Below are 16,353 nucleotides of genomic sequence, written 5' to 3' on the forward strand. Positions count from 1 at the left end.
GCCCGGCCACTGTTCCGCAGGAGGGAACGGTTCCCAAGTGGAGTTTCCAATGGCCCGGGATGGCGGAGCCCCGTGAAGGGTCAGTTGCCAGGTTGTTTCACACCACAAACGGTTATACTAAACAGGTGCCTAGGGAGGGGAAGAAGAATCATCTTGGGGTTTTCTCCAGGCTGTTGAGGAAGAGGGCCCCGCCCCCCAAAGAGAGATTTTTAAATCACGGTAACAGTGGAAACCGCAGGGGGACCCCGACCCTCAGGTCTTCTTCCAGGCGAACGCCTCGTCGGCGAGCACCTGGGCCAGCCTGGCGTTGAAGGGCCCGTAGAAGTCCTGCAGGATCTTTTGGGTGACCGGCCACATGGGGCCCAGGTTCCGGTCCTCGGGACGTCGCGCGTTGGACGCGGGGCTCTTTGTCATCAGGGTCTCTTGTTTCTCACCTAGGGGTCCTGGAACACAAAGAAAAGACTGTGAAGCAGGAGGCGCGGCAGGAAGGAGCTTCGCAAAACTCCCAGCCGTGCTTCGTGTTGGGCCAGGAGTTCCCCTCCCCTCAAGAGTGCTCGGTCCTCTGGCCAGACCCGTCCTGGTCCAGGAGTTGCTGAGGACGGAAAGTGGCAGCGTGCCATCGCGAAGGAGCAGGTGCTGTCCGGCCTGGGGCTGGACACCTGCCCGCAGAAGTGCAGCTGCGGCTCTGGGAGGCAGCCTCCCCTGAGCCTCACCTCCTCCCAGTCTCAGTGCCAAATACCCACAAAGGGCTGGCTCCCGTGGCCGTCAGCCTGTCCGTGGATAACTGTGCGAGCTGCCAGGCACAGTCCATGTGCTTAGATTTTCCTACTAACCAGCCTGCTGGAGTCCTGCCAGTGTCATTTCTGCTTCAGGCTGCTGATGCAAAGGGCCTGTGGCTGGGCCATATTTCACCCTGTGTGTTGTGCCGTATCGTGGCCGTGGGGGTGGTGGGGCAGGAAGGCCACCTGTGCCCAGAGACCCTATAAGCTGAACCTCCACCTGCACCAAGATCAGTGGGGAGAGGCCCGGGAACAAGCCAGCCACCTCTATCCCCAGCCCCCTGGACCATTAGTCCCTCACTGGCTTAACCGACCGGATCACCACTCAGGCCACTTTGTGCCAGGCCCTCGGGATCGGGCCAAAGTCCTGAGCCCTTACACAGAAAAACCATATTCTGGTGTCGCTGGGGTGCGCGCAGCAGAAGGAACAGAACTGGCCTCACTGTCCATCTCAGAGACTAAAGTCAAGCTCACCAACACAGCAGAGTCTACTAGGGACCCACTCCAAGGAAAATGGTTCTAGGCCTTCAGAGGAAAAAGCAATCACACTCCCTCCTACCACTATGACGAAAGGGTTCTGAGGCCAGTGGAGGGTAAACAGATTTTAAGGAATATGCCATCAACAGAATTCCCGGGCCAGATCATTAGATGGGGCTGCGGGAGTGCTTGAGCTCTGGCAGTCCTTGGGTGCCCATCCACGTGGGCAGCCCTCTGTGCCCAGAGACCCACCCCTACAAGCCATCACCCTGGCCACCGGCAGTGGACTCTCCTAGAGGAGGGTGGCCACGTGGCCCTGACTCCAGGGGCCCCCCAAAACCTGAGAGCATGCCATGACCCGTCCACTCCCTCCTCCGAGCCTGTGGCCTCTGCAAGACCGTTCCGGCCATGCTCTGACATGTCGCCCAGCCCAAAGACTCAGCTCGCAGACCACTCCTTCCATGACCCCTTCCACCATTCCTCCTGGGACCCCGGAGGCACGTATACGAATCAACCGTCACTCTGCCAGTGCCTCGGCTATCGGTGGCTTCCTCCTCTTCTCTTCCTCTGCTGGGCTGGAACCTCCCAGATGAGGGACCCCCTCCCCCCACCCCGGCACCAGGCCCCGCGCCTGAAAAGCACGTACCGAACCAGCCGCCCGGCCCGGCCCGGCCCCACCCGGTGCGCAGAGTCTGTCTGCGACTCAGCGAGCACCGCGGACAGCCAGTGTCCACGGAGCTCATGCCTGCTCCCGGGCCACCAGCGTGACATTCATACCGAGGTTGAGGAACTGGAAGACCCTGTGCATGGTGTACTTGACGTTGGAGGCGTGGTCTTCCAGGCGAAGGACGAGGAACTGTTCTTTATTAAACACGGTGAGCCAGTCCAGAAGGTACACAGCATACAGACCGACCTGGAGCCTCACCTAGAACCAAGGAGAAGGCGGGCATCACTTCGGGAGTAATTTCCCTAACGCTTTTCCAAACGTACGAGGCCTGAGTACAAACCAGCACCAAAAGAGTTGCCCGAGCAAACAAGTGCCTTCAAAGGATGGATTTCATTTTATTTTTTTTAATGTTTATTTGTTTTTGAGAGACAGAACGTGAGCAGGGGAGGGACGGGGGGGGGGGGGGGGGGGGGAGACACGGAATCTGAAGCAGGCTCCAGGCTCCAAGCTGTCGGCATGGAGCCCAACACGGGGCTCGAACCCACCACCCGTGAGATCATGACCCGAGCCAAAGTCAGACGCTCAACCGACTGAGCCACCCAGGCGCCCCTGTTTTTTAATTTTTTTAAACATTTATTCATTTTGGAGAGACAGGGACAGAGTGCAAGCAGGGGAGGGGCAGAGAGAGAGGGAGACACAATCTGAAGCAGCCTCCAGGCTCCAAGCTGTCAGCACAGAGCCCGATGCGGGCTCGAACTCACGAACCACAAGATCATGACCTGAGGCTGAAGTCAGACGCTTCACGGACTGAGCCACCCAGGCGCCCCCAAAGGATGGATTTTAAACGCCATGCTTTCTTGAGTCTTCAGGAAGGGTTCTGAGCTCCTCACACACTTCTGTGTGTGACCTACTTAAGGTCACAGTTAATTCTCACGACAACCCTGGAGGTGGCTCCGCAACATGTTCCAGTAGAGACTCAGGTGAAGGAAGAGGTCAAGGCTGTACTGTGAACAGTGCAAACGTTCTTTGCACGATACCCTGGCTGTTTCTGCTCCTACACCCAGCACACGACAGCCACGAAAACCACGTTCAACACCTCAGAAACAAGCCAGGTGAGTGAACCGCCCCGTGCCTGGTGCCACCTGGGCGTCCGTGACCAGGGGGCCGTGTGTACATCCAAAGAAAGCAGTGTCACGCACAGCCACTCCTTCCCACCTCCACGCCCGGGGTGACGTCCTCCCGTGCCTTCTCTCACGCCAGGCTGCAAGCTTGCGCGGTGAATTCACCTTACCCAAAGGAAGTCTGGCCTCTGGCCTCGGCTCCTGGGAGGTGACCTCTAGGCCACCTGGGATGATCTGCCTGATAAGTGGCTTGGCTGGCCTGGGGCATCTGGCCACCGGAGAGTAAACAGTGAGACTGACTGACAGGGGATCGGTCTGGCCTGCAGCAGGGACTGGACGGTAAAGGCCAGCCAGGCGGATGGCATGTGACTGAGTCCCAGTAAATACTCCGGGCACCACAGGCTCGGGTGGGCGTCCCCGGATGGCAATGCTGTGTGTGGCCACATGTGCTCCTTCCCTGGGTGGGAGTGGGGGGGGGGAGGGGGGGGCGGTTCAGTGGGTGTCCCTTCTCTGCTGGAAGCACGGTCTTCAGTGAGTCCTGCGATTCCTTCCGGGGAGCTACTGAACCCAAAGTGGTTTGGGGGACCCCCTGCCTTACAAACATGTCAGAAACGAGAGTGGCCGTGGGACGTTCCCTCTGACTTCACAGCTGCTGCTCAGCTCTTCAAAGCTTCGGGAAAACACCAGAGCTCTCCCCTTCCGCCCGCAGCCCCTTTCTCCTGGGCCCCCGCCCTCCCCCAAGTCCTGGGGACCCAGCCCCATTTCCGGTCTGCCGCTCTGCCTCTGCGACCTTCCCACTTTCCACCTGCTGCCTCTGCCTAGCTCCACGCCAGCCCCTCCGGTCAGACCCAGTTGTCACAGCCTCCTAACCGGTGCTCCCGTCTGGTCTCCCGAGCACCCACCCCTGGCCCGTCACCAGTGCGAGCTGCCCCACCTGCTGGCCTGGACCCTCGGGCCCCACTCCCAGCCTGCCTGCCCTCCGAGCGTGGGGAGCCCTTGGTCTGGCTTGCGCTCGGCCCCCAGGCGCCCCCTCCCAGCCTCAGCCGCTCAGCTGCGTAGACAGACGCTCTCCCTTCAGGGTCCCTCTCTCCCTCCCAGCCCGACCTGGGGCTCCTCCAGCCTGCCGGGCTCCGGTGCTCCTCGGGTGACGTGCCGGACACGGTGGTGGCAGGGTGGTGAAACGTTTGACAAAATACGTACAGAAGCCGACTAGTCTCATCTCTCGCTAGTCTTTTCCCGCTTCCTTCTTTTTCTAATCAGGCAGGAGGATGCGGAGGAAGATAAACAGTGAGAAGCGATAAGCGGTCTCCAGAATTCATTAGCTGCCTCCTGTCCCCCCGGGGTTGTTGCTGCCTCACGCGCCGGCCCCTAAAGAAGACCCCCTGAGCTGGACCAAAGCCGGAGAGAGAACGAGTACGTGCCAGCCTCAGAAATCACGCGTGCGGCACCCCTAACACAAGCAGACCGTAACGAGCGTGCCTTCTGGAGTCATGGGCCTCACAGAGCAGGTCAAGTCTCTGTCGGGCTCACTGGCCGGGGCCTCCCAGGGAGGGCCAGCCTCACGAGGGTGATCTTCCGGAGAACCTGCCTGTGCAGCTTGAGAACTGTCTAGAAGGACAGAAGCTGGTGTTTGTGGTGGGGATGGGGGTGGGGGGGATGATACAGCAGCCGGAACGCATTCCTGACCTGGCCACAGGTGACAGACTATTTCTCCGAAAGCCTGTCGGCTCCCTCCGTGGGCAGAGCCCCCCAGCACAAAGACCCGCGGGCTGAAGCCTCCTGTAGCAAGGCCTTCCTTCGCGGGCAGGGAACAAACCCCGCGGGGCTCTGCAGGCCACAGGAGGCGAGGAGGCTCCCCTGAACACCTCCCCTTCTGGCCAGCCCTGGTCCCCCTTCTTCCTCCCCCTCCCTCCCTCCCCCTCCCCACTCCAGGAAAGCTCCGGTCACCCTGAGTGACGCCTCCCGGTGCACGCAGCATCGTTACCACAACCGTGCGCCATCGACACAAACCCAAGACGGGCCCACTTGGAGCGGTGTTTCTTCACCTTTCCCGGCAGAGGCCGGAGGATCCAAACGGCGCGAAGATAAAAACGGCATTTAGGGGAAGTGTCTGATAGATGTAAAATTACAAGACAGCAGAGCTGAGAGAAGCCTTTGAGGTTATCTGCCGCGGCCAACTCTTGCTGGAAAAATGGAAGCCCAGGGAGGGGTGGGGGCCTGCCTGCGGTCAGCTGGGGGGGCACCCAGCAGCACCCGGAGCTGACACCGGGTCCCCGCCACCGGGGCTTTTCCTGCCACACAGGGAAAGAGCCCGGGAGGGGTGGGTGCGGGGCTCCTTCCAGACAGGCTCCATGCCGAGCCTCTCGGTTCCCGATTAGGGGTTTAGGTGAAACACCCTACACAGCCTACCCGGTATCCGCTAGTCTCAAAAACTCCCCATTCATTCATTCATTCATTCTGCAAACAGCCGAGTGCATGCTACATGCAGGTACCCCCCTAGGCAATGGAGACGTGTGGCTATGTAAGAGACGTGGCCCCCGGCCTCACGGAGCCTGGAACCTCGTGGGGGACACAGAGCCGAGCTGCTGAAGAAACAACCTGCAGCCACCAGTTGTGATCCATGCTGCAGGGAAACAACTGGGGTGGAGAGAGAAAACGGAGGTCAGTAAGACCCACAGGATAAGAAACCCAGGGGAAGGAAGCACGTTCCAGGGAAAGGGGCTGGAACCGGTCTCTCCAATCCGCCTGGAAGGTGCTAGACAGACTGATGGGCCCACCCCCCCAGCTGCTGTCTTCTGTGGGCCGGGGCTGAGCCTGAGGGTCCCACTGCTGACAAGATCCCCGCGGATGCTGACGCTGCCGGAACCCTGCTTCGCGAACCCCCGATCCGAGGCCAGAGGCTGTTAGGTCCTCTAACAGGAGAGAGTGTGGCTGCAGAGAGCAGTGACAGAGAGGGGGTGCCTGGGAGGAGGTGGAGAAGGAGGCGGGGGCCGGCTGGTGCACTCCAGTGCTGCTGGAAGGCAGGGGATGTCTCAGGAAGGGTGGCACCAGGGTCCGCCGATGTTTGAAAAAGCTCTCCCTCCCTGCGCTGTGGCTGAGCTGGGACTCACAGCTGGAGGGAGATTTGCGTCCCTCACCTCAGAATTGAAGGTTCGCGCCCAAGAGGAGGGTTTCCAACTGCTCCTCGCTGCCTGGCTCTTCCGGTGAGCAAGGGGCTGAAGGGTCACGGCCAGTCTGCCGTCTGTGACGCCCCCCACCCCGTCCTGTCGACCGATCCTGCCCCCGGACACCTCTCTCTGACCTAAGGTGTCGGCTCAGCCACCACCTCGCCATCCTCAGCAGAACATGAGATCGAGTGAAAAAGCCAGTTCAAACCTGTGCTCTTAGGAGCTAGCCAGGGAAAGGAGGGAATGCCATGAGTCCGAAAGGCCACAGGACCCGGGATGAACCCTAGGCCTGTTACCCACTCTATGTCTCTGGATGTGAGAGTCCATGTCTGTGAGCCTCAGTGTCCTCATCTGTAAAATGGGCATGGAATTCAGGGCAGCACGGACGACAGAACATGAAGAGCTCAAGACTGTGCCTGGCGCAGAATCAGCGGCGAACAAAGCTCGGATCCCATTGTCCCTCGCTCACTGGCAAAGGCTTGTGATCAGGAAGAATTTTCAGCACACCCCAAAGTGGAGGCCCATGACGACTCCTGTGTACTGATCACCCGGTGTCTGTCATGTTTCAGGGTTCCCAGCTGGAGGCCAACAGGGCAGCGGAGGGGTCTTGTCTGTGGGACACAGTGGCTGTGGAAATCTCGCCTCCTAGAAACCTATTCAAAGGCAGGTGAGACCTGCATCCGGCCAGCTCTGTCCCCGTGGCCCTGACTGTGCCGAGGCGCTGGCCCGGCGAGCTCCGGGCGGTGCAGCGGGCCCCAGGCTCAGACTGCACGTGTACATCAGACACTCACTCTCCTGGGACAGAAACACGACGTGAAGCCACTGAAATGCCAGTGGCCTCACAGTCAGGAGCTCTGCCCGGCCCTGCCTCGCCCTGCCCTTTTCCAAATCCAGCCAGCTTGGGGCGCTCCCTTGTAGAAGGGCCCCGAAGCAAAGCCCTCACCTATCCCTCCCTTTCGGAGCACCTGCCACATAACCTCTTGAAGAGAGAACTCAGTAGTAACACGGCCTGGAAGAGGACGGTTCCAGCACCTTCTCTGAACCACACCAGCTGGACGCATCACCTCAACTCTCCCTGTTCTGCCTCCCGCCCCCTCCCTCTCCCTTCCAGGTCACCCCAGGGCCGTGCTTCTTCTGGCACTGAGCACGGTGCTGAGCACAGAGTCGGCACCCACTGTATGCCCTTGGAGACGAATCAAGTCTCAGCTGTGAATGAGGCCAGTCCCCAAACCACGCCACACCTAGGAAGTTTCAAGAAACATCTCCAGGTAGTGGCTCTTCTCTCCTGCAGGCCCTGCACAGATGACCCTCACGGTCATGAACAATCATACTAAAAAGCAACAGCTAAGAACCAGAGCCATTTTGAAGCACATGCTGCACTCAGCCTGCCGGCCGGCAAACACGTGACTTCCCCATCATCCCACCGCTTGATCCGATCCAGTCCAACCCCTGTCCACGTCCTTTTTCTAGTCCTCCTGTTTCTAGAAACTTCCACCGTCTCCTACCCTGACTCAGCCCCCAGTTCTCTTACAGAAACCCCATCCCACCCCCACCCTGGCCTCCCCGTCTCTGGGAGACACCCCGCCAGCCCTGGGCACCACACATCAGGCATCTTTCTGAAACACAGATTTGCTACGACTGTTAAACCCTCCCTGGGGACCCGTGTCAGGCCAGACTTCCAAGGCTCACACCCACCTCTTACCGTCGCCCCACCACCCACGCAACCATGTGCTGTGCCCAGCTGTAGGAAACGCTCTCCGTGCTTAACTCTTCGGCCTCTGCCCAAGCTGCTCCCTGCACCTGGACAGATCACCACCTTCACGTCCCCAGCCCGTCATCCTTCAGGCCTCGGCACAAACACTGCCTTTCCTAGACGTTCCCCTGGTGCCTTGTGTTCAGGTGGCCTCTGCTGGGAGCCAGGGCTCCTGCCCCAGCCGCTAGGTCACTCTCCCTGCCAGGACTGGGACAGCCCGGGGGCACGAGGACCAGGCCTGTCCTGTCACGGCTGCCCTCCCATGCACAGACACGGTCAAATGACGAATGCATGTGCAGGGAGGCAGAACACACTGCCCCGAAATATACCACTTTGGCATGAGGATTATTTTGAGCCCAAGGCAACTGAGAAGAAACACAAACATAAGAAAAGCTCTCCGCCCTCACCCTATTTGCCTCCAAGCCGTACATAAATTTGTCAGGGTGCCCTTCCTCCCCTCTCCACCAGGACGGACCAAATTAATCACTGGAGACAACCCTAGACCTTTATCAGCCTTAAGACAGCATCAGAGGATGTGACGTAACAAACCTCGATGAAACTAGCCCTTATCAACCATTAGCTCCCCCATACGTTTACCTGCCTTCCCACGATTTGCTGCCCTAGAAACTCAAAGTCCTCTTGCTTTGTCCGGTCACCTCTCTACAAATGTCCTTTTCTCCTGTCGGGATGTTACACAAGCCTGAGTTCTAACCGTCCCTCTGAGCTACTCATCACGCACGGGTGCAACACACCTGTTAATAAACTTGTGGTTTTTCTCCCTCTTGTTAATTTGTCTTTTGTCGGTCTAATTCGCAGGGCCCGGACCGGCAACTCTAAGATGGCTGCAGGACAAGGGTTCTTCATTTCTCCCCTACGCACGAAGGGACTATCACTCTGACCTTTACAACAGCCTGGAACGGCAGTCTTATTACCCGATTTGAGGACGAAGCAATGGCGTCTCAGAGAAGCTAAAACGACTGTCCAGAGTCACACAGCTTAGTAAACGCCCCAGCTGGGAAGCGAACCCACACCTCTGTCTGGCTCCAAAAGCCATTCCCCCACCCTGTGCCGCTGGGCAGATTCTAGGTTTATCTGTGCCCCTGTCCGCATCTTCTCTGACACACTGAAAACTCCAGCCTCAATCCAACCCGCTGCCTCTGCGCATCCTGCCGGAACCAGGACCCCGCGTTCCAGATACGACGGCCTTGAGAACAAGGAAGAGGGAGGGAAACCTCTTGACCCTGAGCACCCCACGCCCAGGGGGTTCCCAGCCTCCACCTCGAGCACATCGGTCTGTGCCGTCCCACATGCTGCGCTCCGCAGAGCAGCGGTGAACCACGCCCCGGGACAGGGGCAGCACCAGCTTCACTGTGTTAGGCTCTCCGGCAGCACCAATCTGCTGAAAAGGCAGGCAACCCAGGGTGCTATGCGGTAGAAAACCACCCCCAGCTGAAGGGTGCTGAATTCACCACCAACAGCTTCTTCTGCATAAAGAGAAAAAAAGGCAAGAAATGTACAGCCACATTCCTGAAGGCAAGTAAGAGAAAAGCAAAAGAGAGATCAACGGGAGATAGTTTCCCATTTAGGCCCTGTCGCAGGAACACTGAAAGTCACCGGTGGGTGATTCGTTAAACCACCAAAACAATCCAAACCATCGATCGTTAAACCACCAAAACATCGATCAGGGAACGATGCTTAAGACGATTCGAGAGCTGGGTCCCCGCGTCTGCCAATCCTAATTGCAGGGTGGGTTTTTGGAGCCTCACTGAATGGCAGTCTCCCTAAATGTGCCCTCATTCTCTGCAGGGGGAGGAGAGAGCATTGCAATGGGGAGATGAGCAGGGAAGAGAGCCTGGTGCCAGCCGAAAGGGCCCAGCCTTTCTATACAATTTTTATGTCCGTGCGTATTTGTTTGTGCACTAGCCACCACTGCTCAGAGGCATGAGGAGAGGCGTTTGCACATTAAAATGCTTCTCTGCGTTTATATGCTAAAATCCCATCCACCATGCCACCTGCATAATAACCACCAAGTGGCCTGCTCTGTAAGGGGGCCGGCTTCCGGGATACGCACAGGCATGGCATTGTTGAGGGTGTTGTTGTAGACGCAGGCACGCAGGGAATAATCGAGCATGCAATTCTCAAACAGCTGCACAGCTTCGGTCACTTTCTCGTGGAAGTCATCAGCAGATTTATTCGAACTTGCAAAGTAGAGATAGTCGGAGTACAACCTGTGAATAAAATAAACGGAGACTTTTACCACCCGGGACTGTGAAATCACGCGACGTGGGTGACGACGGAAATCGACGTGCAATGACGTTACCTCGTCTCGTTCATTAGGACCCTGCCATTTCTCTTGGTTCCCCTGCAGATGAGCCCCCTCCCTACTTCCTCCCACACCTCCCCACCCCTCACCGGGCCACCCACGCTCTCCTGGATTCGGACATGTCTACACTGGCCCCCCGACCAACCACCGGTACTTCTTAAATCCTATCCAGCCACTTCAGCACGCAGCTGTTTTCACTGGAACGGTGAGCTTAGAAACACCAGATTGTGAAAACTGTACGACCGCGAAGACGGGCCACGAAAATGTTATGCTCCTTCCGGTTTCTCTCTCCTCCATCAGAGGCAACAATAACCAGAACAGCTGTTGCTCCTACAATCTGATAGTTTCTCATGAGATTCCTGGCCCATTCCACAGACGTTCCAAACATTAAAAAACAACAACAACAACAACAAATTATGAAACGTATCTTTCTAGATTGGTACGGACCTATTTTTTAACACAACATAAAAACACCCCTACATCTGCGTGCAGTCACCCTGTAAACCTGTTCACACGGACCCCACCGCATGTATGTGGGCATGTTTTCCTTCGAGAACTGACGGTGTCACTCCTGGACCCAATTTCCCCGGACTCCCCTAAACCTTCCCAACTGGGCCTCAGCTTGTAGACTTCCACGTCCACCTCTGCACTGCCCAAGTGCGCAGGAATCCTGCCAGGTCGGTTCAGCCAGAATCCCCCGCCCTGCGATATCTGATCACCCTCAATATTTGACGGGCTCCTGGTCCCCCACCATCTCCCAGGGGATGTCTCATCGTCCCATTGTGCCTTCAGCAGGAATCCTGCTAGGTCGATTTAGCCAGAACCCAGACCGACCTTAGCCCGGTGTGTCCTCTTAGTAATTTCCAACCCACGGACCCCCACTACTCCTTGGCTGTGAGTCCCCACTTTTCCTTGCTGGATCTGGAATTGAGGCCAGTCTTCGTGCCCTACACAAAACCCCACGCAGTGTCCTGACACCCACTGGAGTGGGTCCTGAGTGAAACCTTCCTTACCAGCCTTGACCAAGCTCCAGGATAAGGGTTTGCGTGCTCCTTCCTTTCTCTCTCTTCCTCCCTCCCTCTTTCCTTCCTTCTTCCTTCCTTCCTTTCTTCCCTCCCTCTTTCCTTCCTTCCCCTCTCTCTTCCTTCCTTCCCTCCTGCCCTCCATCCTTTCTTCCCTCCCTCTTTCCTTCCTTCCTTCCACTTTCTTCCCTCCCTCCCTCCTTCCTTCCCCTCTCTTCCTTCCTTCCTTCCCTCCTGCCCTCCATCCTTTCTTCCCTCCCTCTTTCCTTCCTTCCTTCCTTCCTTCCTCTTTCTTCCCTCCCTCCCTTCTTCCTTCCTTCCCCTCACTCCTCCTTCCTTCCCCTCACTCTTCCTTCCTTCCTTCCTTCCCTCCCTCCCTTCCTTCCTCTTTCTGTCTTTCTTCCTTTCAATAAATCCTCTGTGAATATATTTTACCAGACTCTCAGCATTACAGATAGATTTTGTTAAGCAAGGGCTACTTGTTTTCTTAAATGAGACAGACAAACAATAAGAAAGGGTGAATTATGACAACAGTATCATGAACACGGCTCTCACTCAAGCCCTCCTGCCCAGTTTCTCCGGGGGTCCAACCTGTGAGTCCTGCTCCCCAGAGGTGACCTCTCTTATCAGGGGCTGAAAGAGCCTTCCAGAAATTTTCTGTGCCCACTCAAGCAGGTAGGGGCATATTTTCTATTTTCACAACCATGGATGGTACCAGATCAGATCCGGTGGAATCAGATCACGTGCCTGTCGTCGCGGCACACCGCCCACCTCCCGGTTGGGGGGTGGGGGGCTCTGAGCACCCACGAGCGCAGGGGCGACGGGGGACTGCACCCTAACATAAACGTCATCCCACTGCCACCCAGGAACTTTTTTCTTTGCCGCAACTTCTGAGCTGTGAGTTCCCACACCTTTTCCCGCTTTCCGCTTGCAAAGTCTTCATCTTCTTTTGTGTTTCGGAGATCCCTTCTTCATTCCTGCCTGGTGCCTTTCCAACGCCCACCCCCCAAGCGACCTCCCTGCTTCACCCTTCACTCGCACACCGCCCCCCCCACCCCGCCTGTGGGGAAGCGGGGCTGACACGGGTCGGCCCCCTGGCTCCACGGACTCACGTTCTCTCTCCCGTTAACGCCTTACTTTCCACCCTCCAACCTCTCTGACGTGGCTTCCCTCATTCCAGCAAGGGTGAGGGCGACTCAGTGAATCTGACAAGGACACGTGTCCTGCCAACGCACACCCCCACCCCGCGCCGCGCCCCTGACACCCACACTCAACCACGCCCACCGGGGCGGAAACCACAGGGCCCCCGTTGCAGGGGCCAGCCGCAAACGCTCCCCTCCCCCCCGGCACCCCTCCCCTCTAACTGCAGTCAAGGTTGGATGCACATGTGTTGACCGCAGGAGCATGGCTTCTTGGGGACCAGCTCTCCTCGGGCACTGGGCACGGTGCCCGCGACAGGGCCCGTTAGAATTCATCCACAGCCAGTGTCCACAGAGGACACCTCTGAGAAGTCCTGAGATGACTGGGATCTGCCCACCGATTGCCTGGTGTCTACACACACTCTCGGCCTGCTCGCTCCAACTCTCCAGAAGGCCCTGTTTCCAAACTAGTCATTAGAGGTGCTCAGGGACTAGTGAGTACATTGTCCCCCAGATCTGTGCCCACCCAAGCACATTTCCCAGGATGACACTCCATCTGCCGGTCACAGCGTCCCCAACAGCAGCTGTTGGTCGCGGCACCCGTCCCTGCAGGCCAGTCGTAGTATAACCCAGAGGCTGATGGGTAAGTGTCTACATCGGATTTGCGTGGACCTCAAAGAGCAGTCGACCTGTACGTGCCAACGCGTTCCCTGTGGCAACGGGTCTGGTGGGGGTGTCCTTCCTGGCTCACACACTTATCGGTCCTGCCGTATCACGGCCCAGCCCAAGAAACCACGTCCGTGGAAAGTAACAGACGCCTTTCAGACTCTCATCAAAATCTGTATATAATGGGAAATCCGAATTCCAGAGTTCCTACCATGGACTCCTACAGGACTATCCAAGTCCTTTGGTGGAGCTGGAATTCTATCACATAAATTACTGTCTACAAACCCAACCACTGGGTCAAGCTTTCCATACTGAGAATTGATTCTGTGGTAGTACCATTCCTTGTAGACACTTTGGCTCATAAATAAAACAAGAGTCCAGGGGCGCCTGGGGGGCTCCGTCGGGTTGAGCGTCCGACTTCGGCTCAGGTCATGATCTCACGGTTCGTGAGTTCAAGCCCCGCACTGGGCTCTGTGCTGGCAGCTCAGAGCCTCGAGCCCGCTTTGAATTCTGTGTCTCCCTCTCTCTCTGTTCCTCCCCCGCTCATGATCTGTCTCTCTCTCTCTCTCTCTCCTTCAAACAAACAAACAAAACCATTAAAAATAAATAAGTAAAACAAGAGTCCCTACACCTGGCTCAATTTTAAACACAAAGTAACTTCATGAAGAATCTGCTGATTCCACAACAACTCTTTAGAGATCAAGAAGTAATCCCAGAGCATAAACTGGGACCTGTCCGAGGTGCCAACCAGGCCAGCCCAGCCCTGCTACGGGGCGGGGGGCAGGGGACAGTGAGGGAGGAGAGGACGACTGATCTTCATCTGTTTGAGGGGAGGTGAAATGAACTCAGGACCCCATCTTCTGTGACTCAAGTTCACAGCCGGGCCGGGCCCACTTCCTCAGCAGAGTCTCTAGAGGGGATGTCTCTGGCCCCTCAGTCCCCCGGGAACCTGGACCTGCCCACAGAATGTGCCCGGGGGCTCTGGGATCCCCTCGAGCCCACACGCTTGCCGGGAGGCGTACGAGTAACAATACGTCTCTCACACTCCACTTTGTCACAAACAGCTGAGCAGAGACTTTACTCATCACAGTGAATGGCCACCTCTCCTGTCTGGATTCTACAGATCCTCCCAAAATGTGTCCCCAGCACCTATGAATGGGATCTTATTTGGAAACAGGGCCTTTGCAGATGAAATTATGTCGAATGAAGATCTTGAGATGAGAGCATCCTGGATGGAGGGTGGGTTGCAAATCCAATGACTGGTGTCCTTACAAAGGCGACAGAGACACGGGGGGAGAAGGCCACGTGAAGACACGGGGGGAGGCTGGAGGGATACTGCCGCAAGCCAGGGACCAGCAAGAGCTGTCAACCACCAGCAGCAGCTGGACACAGGCCTGGAACAGCCCCTCCCTCAGAACTCCCAGAAGGAACCCACCCTGGTGGCATCCAGGAGTGTAGACTTCTAGCCTTCTGAACTGCCAGAGGATAAATTTGCATCGCATTAAGCCCCCAGGTTTGCGGTAATTTGTTGCAACAGCCCCAGGAGACGCATGCAGGTTCTACCCCCCAGTTCCCAGGAAGACTGAGGAGTTTTCTGCCTACACCTCTCTCCTACCCTGAGACCGCGGGAGAGTCCTGAGTGTACAGATGCATGAGAGCCACACGGTTCGCTTCCCTACAGAGGTGTAAGCAAGAAGGCAAAGGAAAAGCATGAGCTCTAACTTTCAGGGAGCCCTATCTGGATCCCCCGAAGAATCAGGCTCGTGCTTCCTAAGAATGTCAGCAATAATCAATGCTATGATTTCCCCCACAGCTACTCTCTGGGGGAAAAGGGCCAGGCAGTGACCATGCACGAGTGAAAGCCACTTGGATGGGTTAAAGCCATTCAGAAAATGTTGAGAAGGGCAGCAAATGTAGCAAGACTAAGTATCCAAGGGCTGGAGCGGACATTCTCATGTAACAATAGATAAACCGAAACATCCACGTTTTGGTCTTTAAAATCAACTGTACAAGGGGCACCTGGGTGGCTAAGTCAGTGACTCGACCGACTTCCGCCTAGGTCATGACCTCACCATTCCCGAGTTCAAGCCCTGCATTGGGCTCTGCGCTGACAGCTCAGAGCCTGCAGCCTGTTTCAGATTCTCTGTCTTCCTCTCTCTCGGCCCCTCCCCTGCTAGTGCTCTGTCTCTCTGTCTCCCTCTCTCTCTCTCAAAAATAAGTAAACATTAAAAAAATTTTTAAAATAACTGTACAATGATGAAGCAGGGGAGAGAGGCCAACAGGGTAAACACACAATAGGTTTAGCTGACATAAACTCATAATGAATCATCACAGAATTGCATGGACACTGATGCAAACCATAGGATGCATTAATAAAGGTATGGTATTAAAAATGTGGGAGGGTGTCACTCTGCACCACCCTGGCCAGTTGGGATCCCAAAGGATGCTTGCTTTCAGGGCTGGGTGCCAAACGGTGAGGGGGAAGGAGCTGTTCCATCTGAAGAAGCAAGACTTAGCAGGAAGGACAACAGCTTCAATGGCTGAAAGGCCGTCCAGAGCGGGAAGGAAACCTGAACTACGCTCCTGGAGGGAAGACTGCCCAGGGGGTAGAAGGTTCAGGAACCAGCTTGAGACAAGGGGGAGGTCTCCAGCTGGGGCAGCCCAGCAGGAAGCGAGTGGCCCCAGCAGCAGGAACAGTCACGGCTGGCGGGGCTGAGGGCTCCCCGGCTGAGAGCCAGCTGCCCCGACACCCAGCCAGCCCCCTTGCATTGTAGGGGCCGCCAAGCCCCCTTCTGCTGAACCATCTAATTTTCTTACTCTTAAACCATCCCAAACAGATGGGTGTTACATTTGGCCAGGACCGTTTCCAACAGCAATTCCAAATATAAGTCCAAATACATTCCAGGCCTTCTGTGCTATGGTTATTTTAGAAGGCTGCTGGGGCGGCCCCGTGACGGGGGGCCAGCTCTCCTGGAAGTGCGCTCGGCTCCTGCCTGTGTGGTGCGGGGGTCCCGGGACCCAGCACGGCCGCGAGGGGGAGTGGGAGAGAATGTATGCGTGGGGGGTGGCTCCCCGAACCTAGTGCCTCTGGAAGGGACTACATCTCTCCCTCTCGTGGGGACAGAGGAATGGCCACCAAGGCCATGGAAAACCGGGACGGTTACGCCCAGGCCGATGCTGGATTCCTTCAACGACACTGAGCAGAGGTGGGTGGACGGATCGGCACAAAAACAGGGGCA

At 56.9% G+C, this 16,353-nt stretch overlaps 1 protein-coding gene and 1 long non-coding RNA gene across 7 annotated transcripts in view; one reads left to right on the top strand and one right to left on the bottom strand.

Annotated features, from left to right (window-relative positions):
* CHST15 (carbohydrate sulfotransferase 15) overlaps positions 1-16,353 on the bottom strand; it is a 79,277-nt gene continuing 62,924 nt past the window's right edge. For all 6 annotated transcript variants that reach the window (XM_042907914.1, XM_042907916.1, XM_042907917.1 and 3 more), the window contains 3 exons: positions 10,036-10,192; positions 2,034-2,181; positions 1-443 (listed from right to left, as the gene is read on the bottom strand). In XM_042907914.1, coding sequence (XP_042763848.1) covers positions 253-443; positions 2,034-2,181; positions 10,036-10,192 — 496 coding nt within the window. In that variant the 3' untranslated portion in view covers positions 1-252. The remainder of the gene's footprint in view (positions 444-2,033; positions 2,182-10,035; positions 10,193-16,353) is intronic.
* Positions 5,929-8,992, top strand: LOC122201909. The gene is made up of 2 exons (XR_006194371.1): positions 5,929-7,479; positions 8,781-8,992. It is a non-coding gene; the product is annotated as an uncharacterized LOC122201909 (long non-coding RNA).

This window comes from Panthera leo, chromosome D2, assembly GCF_018350215.1.
Source record: "Panthera leo isolate Ple1 chromosome D2, P.leo_Ple1_pat1.1, whole genome shotgun sequence".
NCBI lineage: Eukaryota > Metazoa > Chordata > Mammalia > Carnivora > Felidae > Panthera > Panthera leo.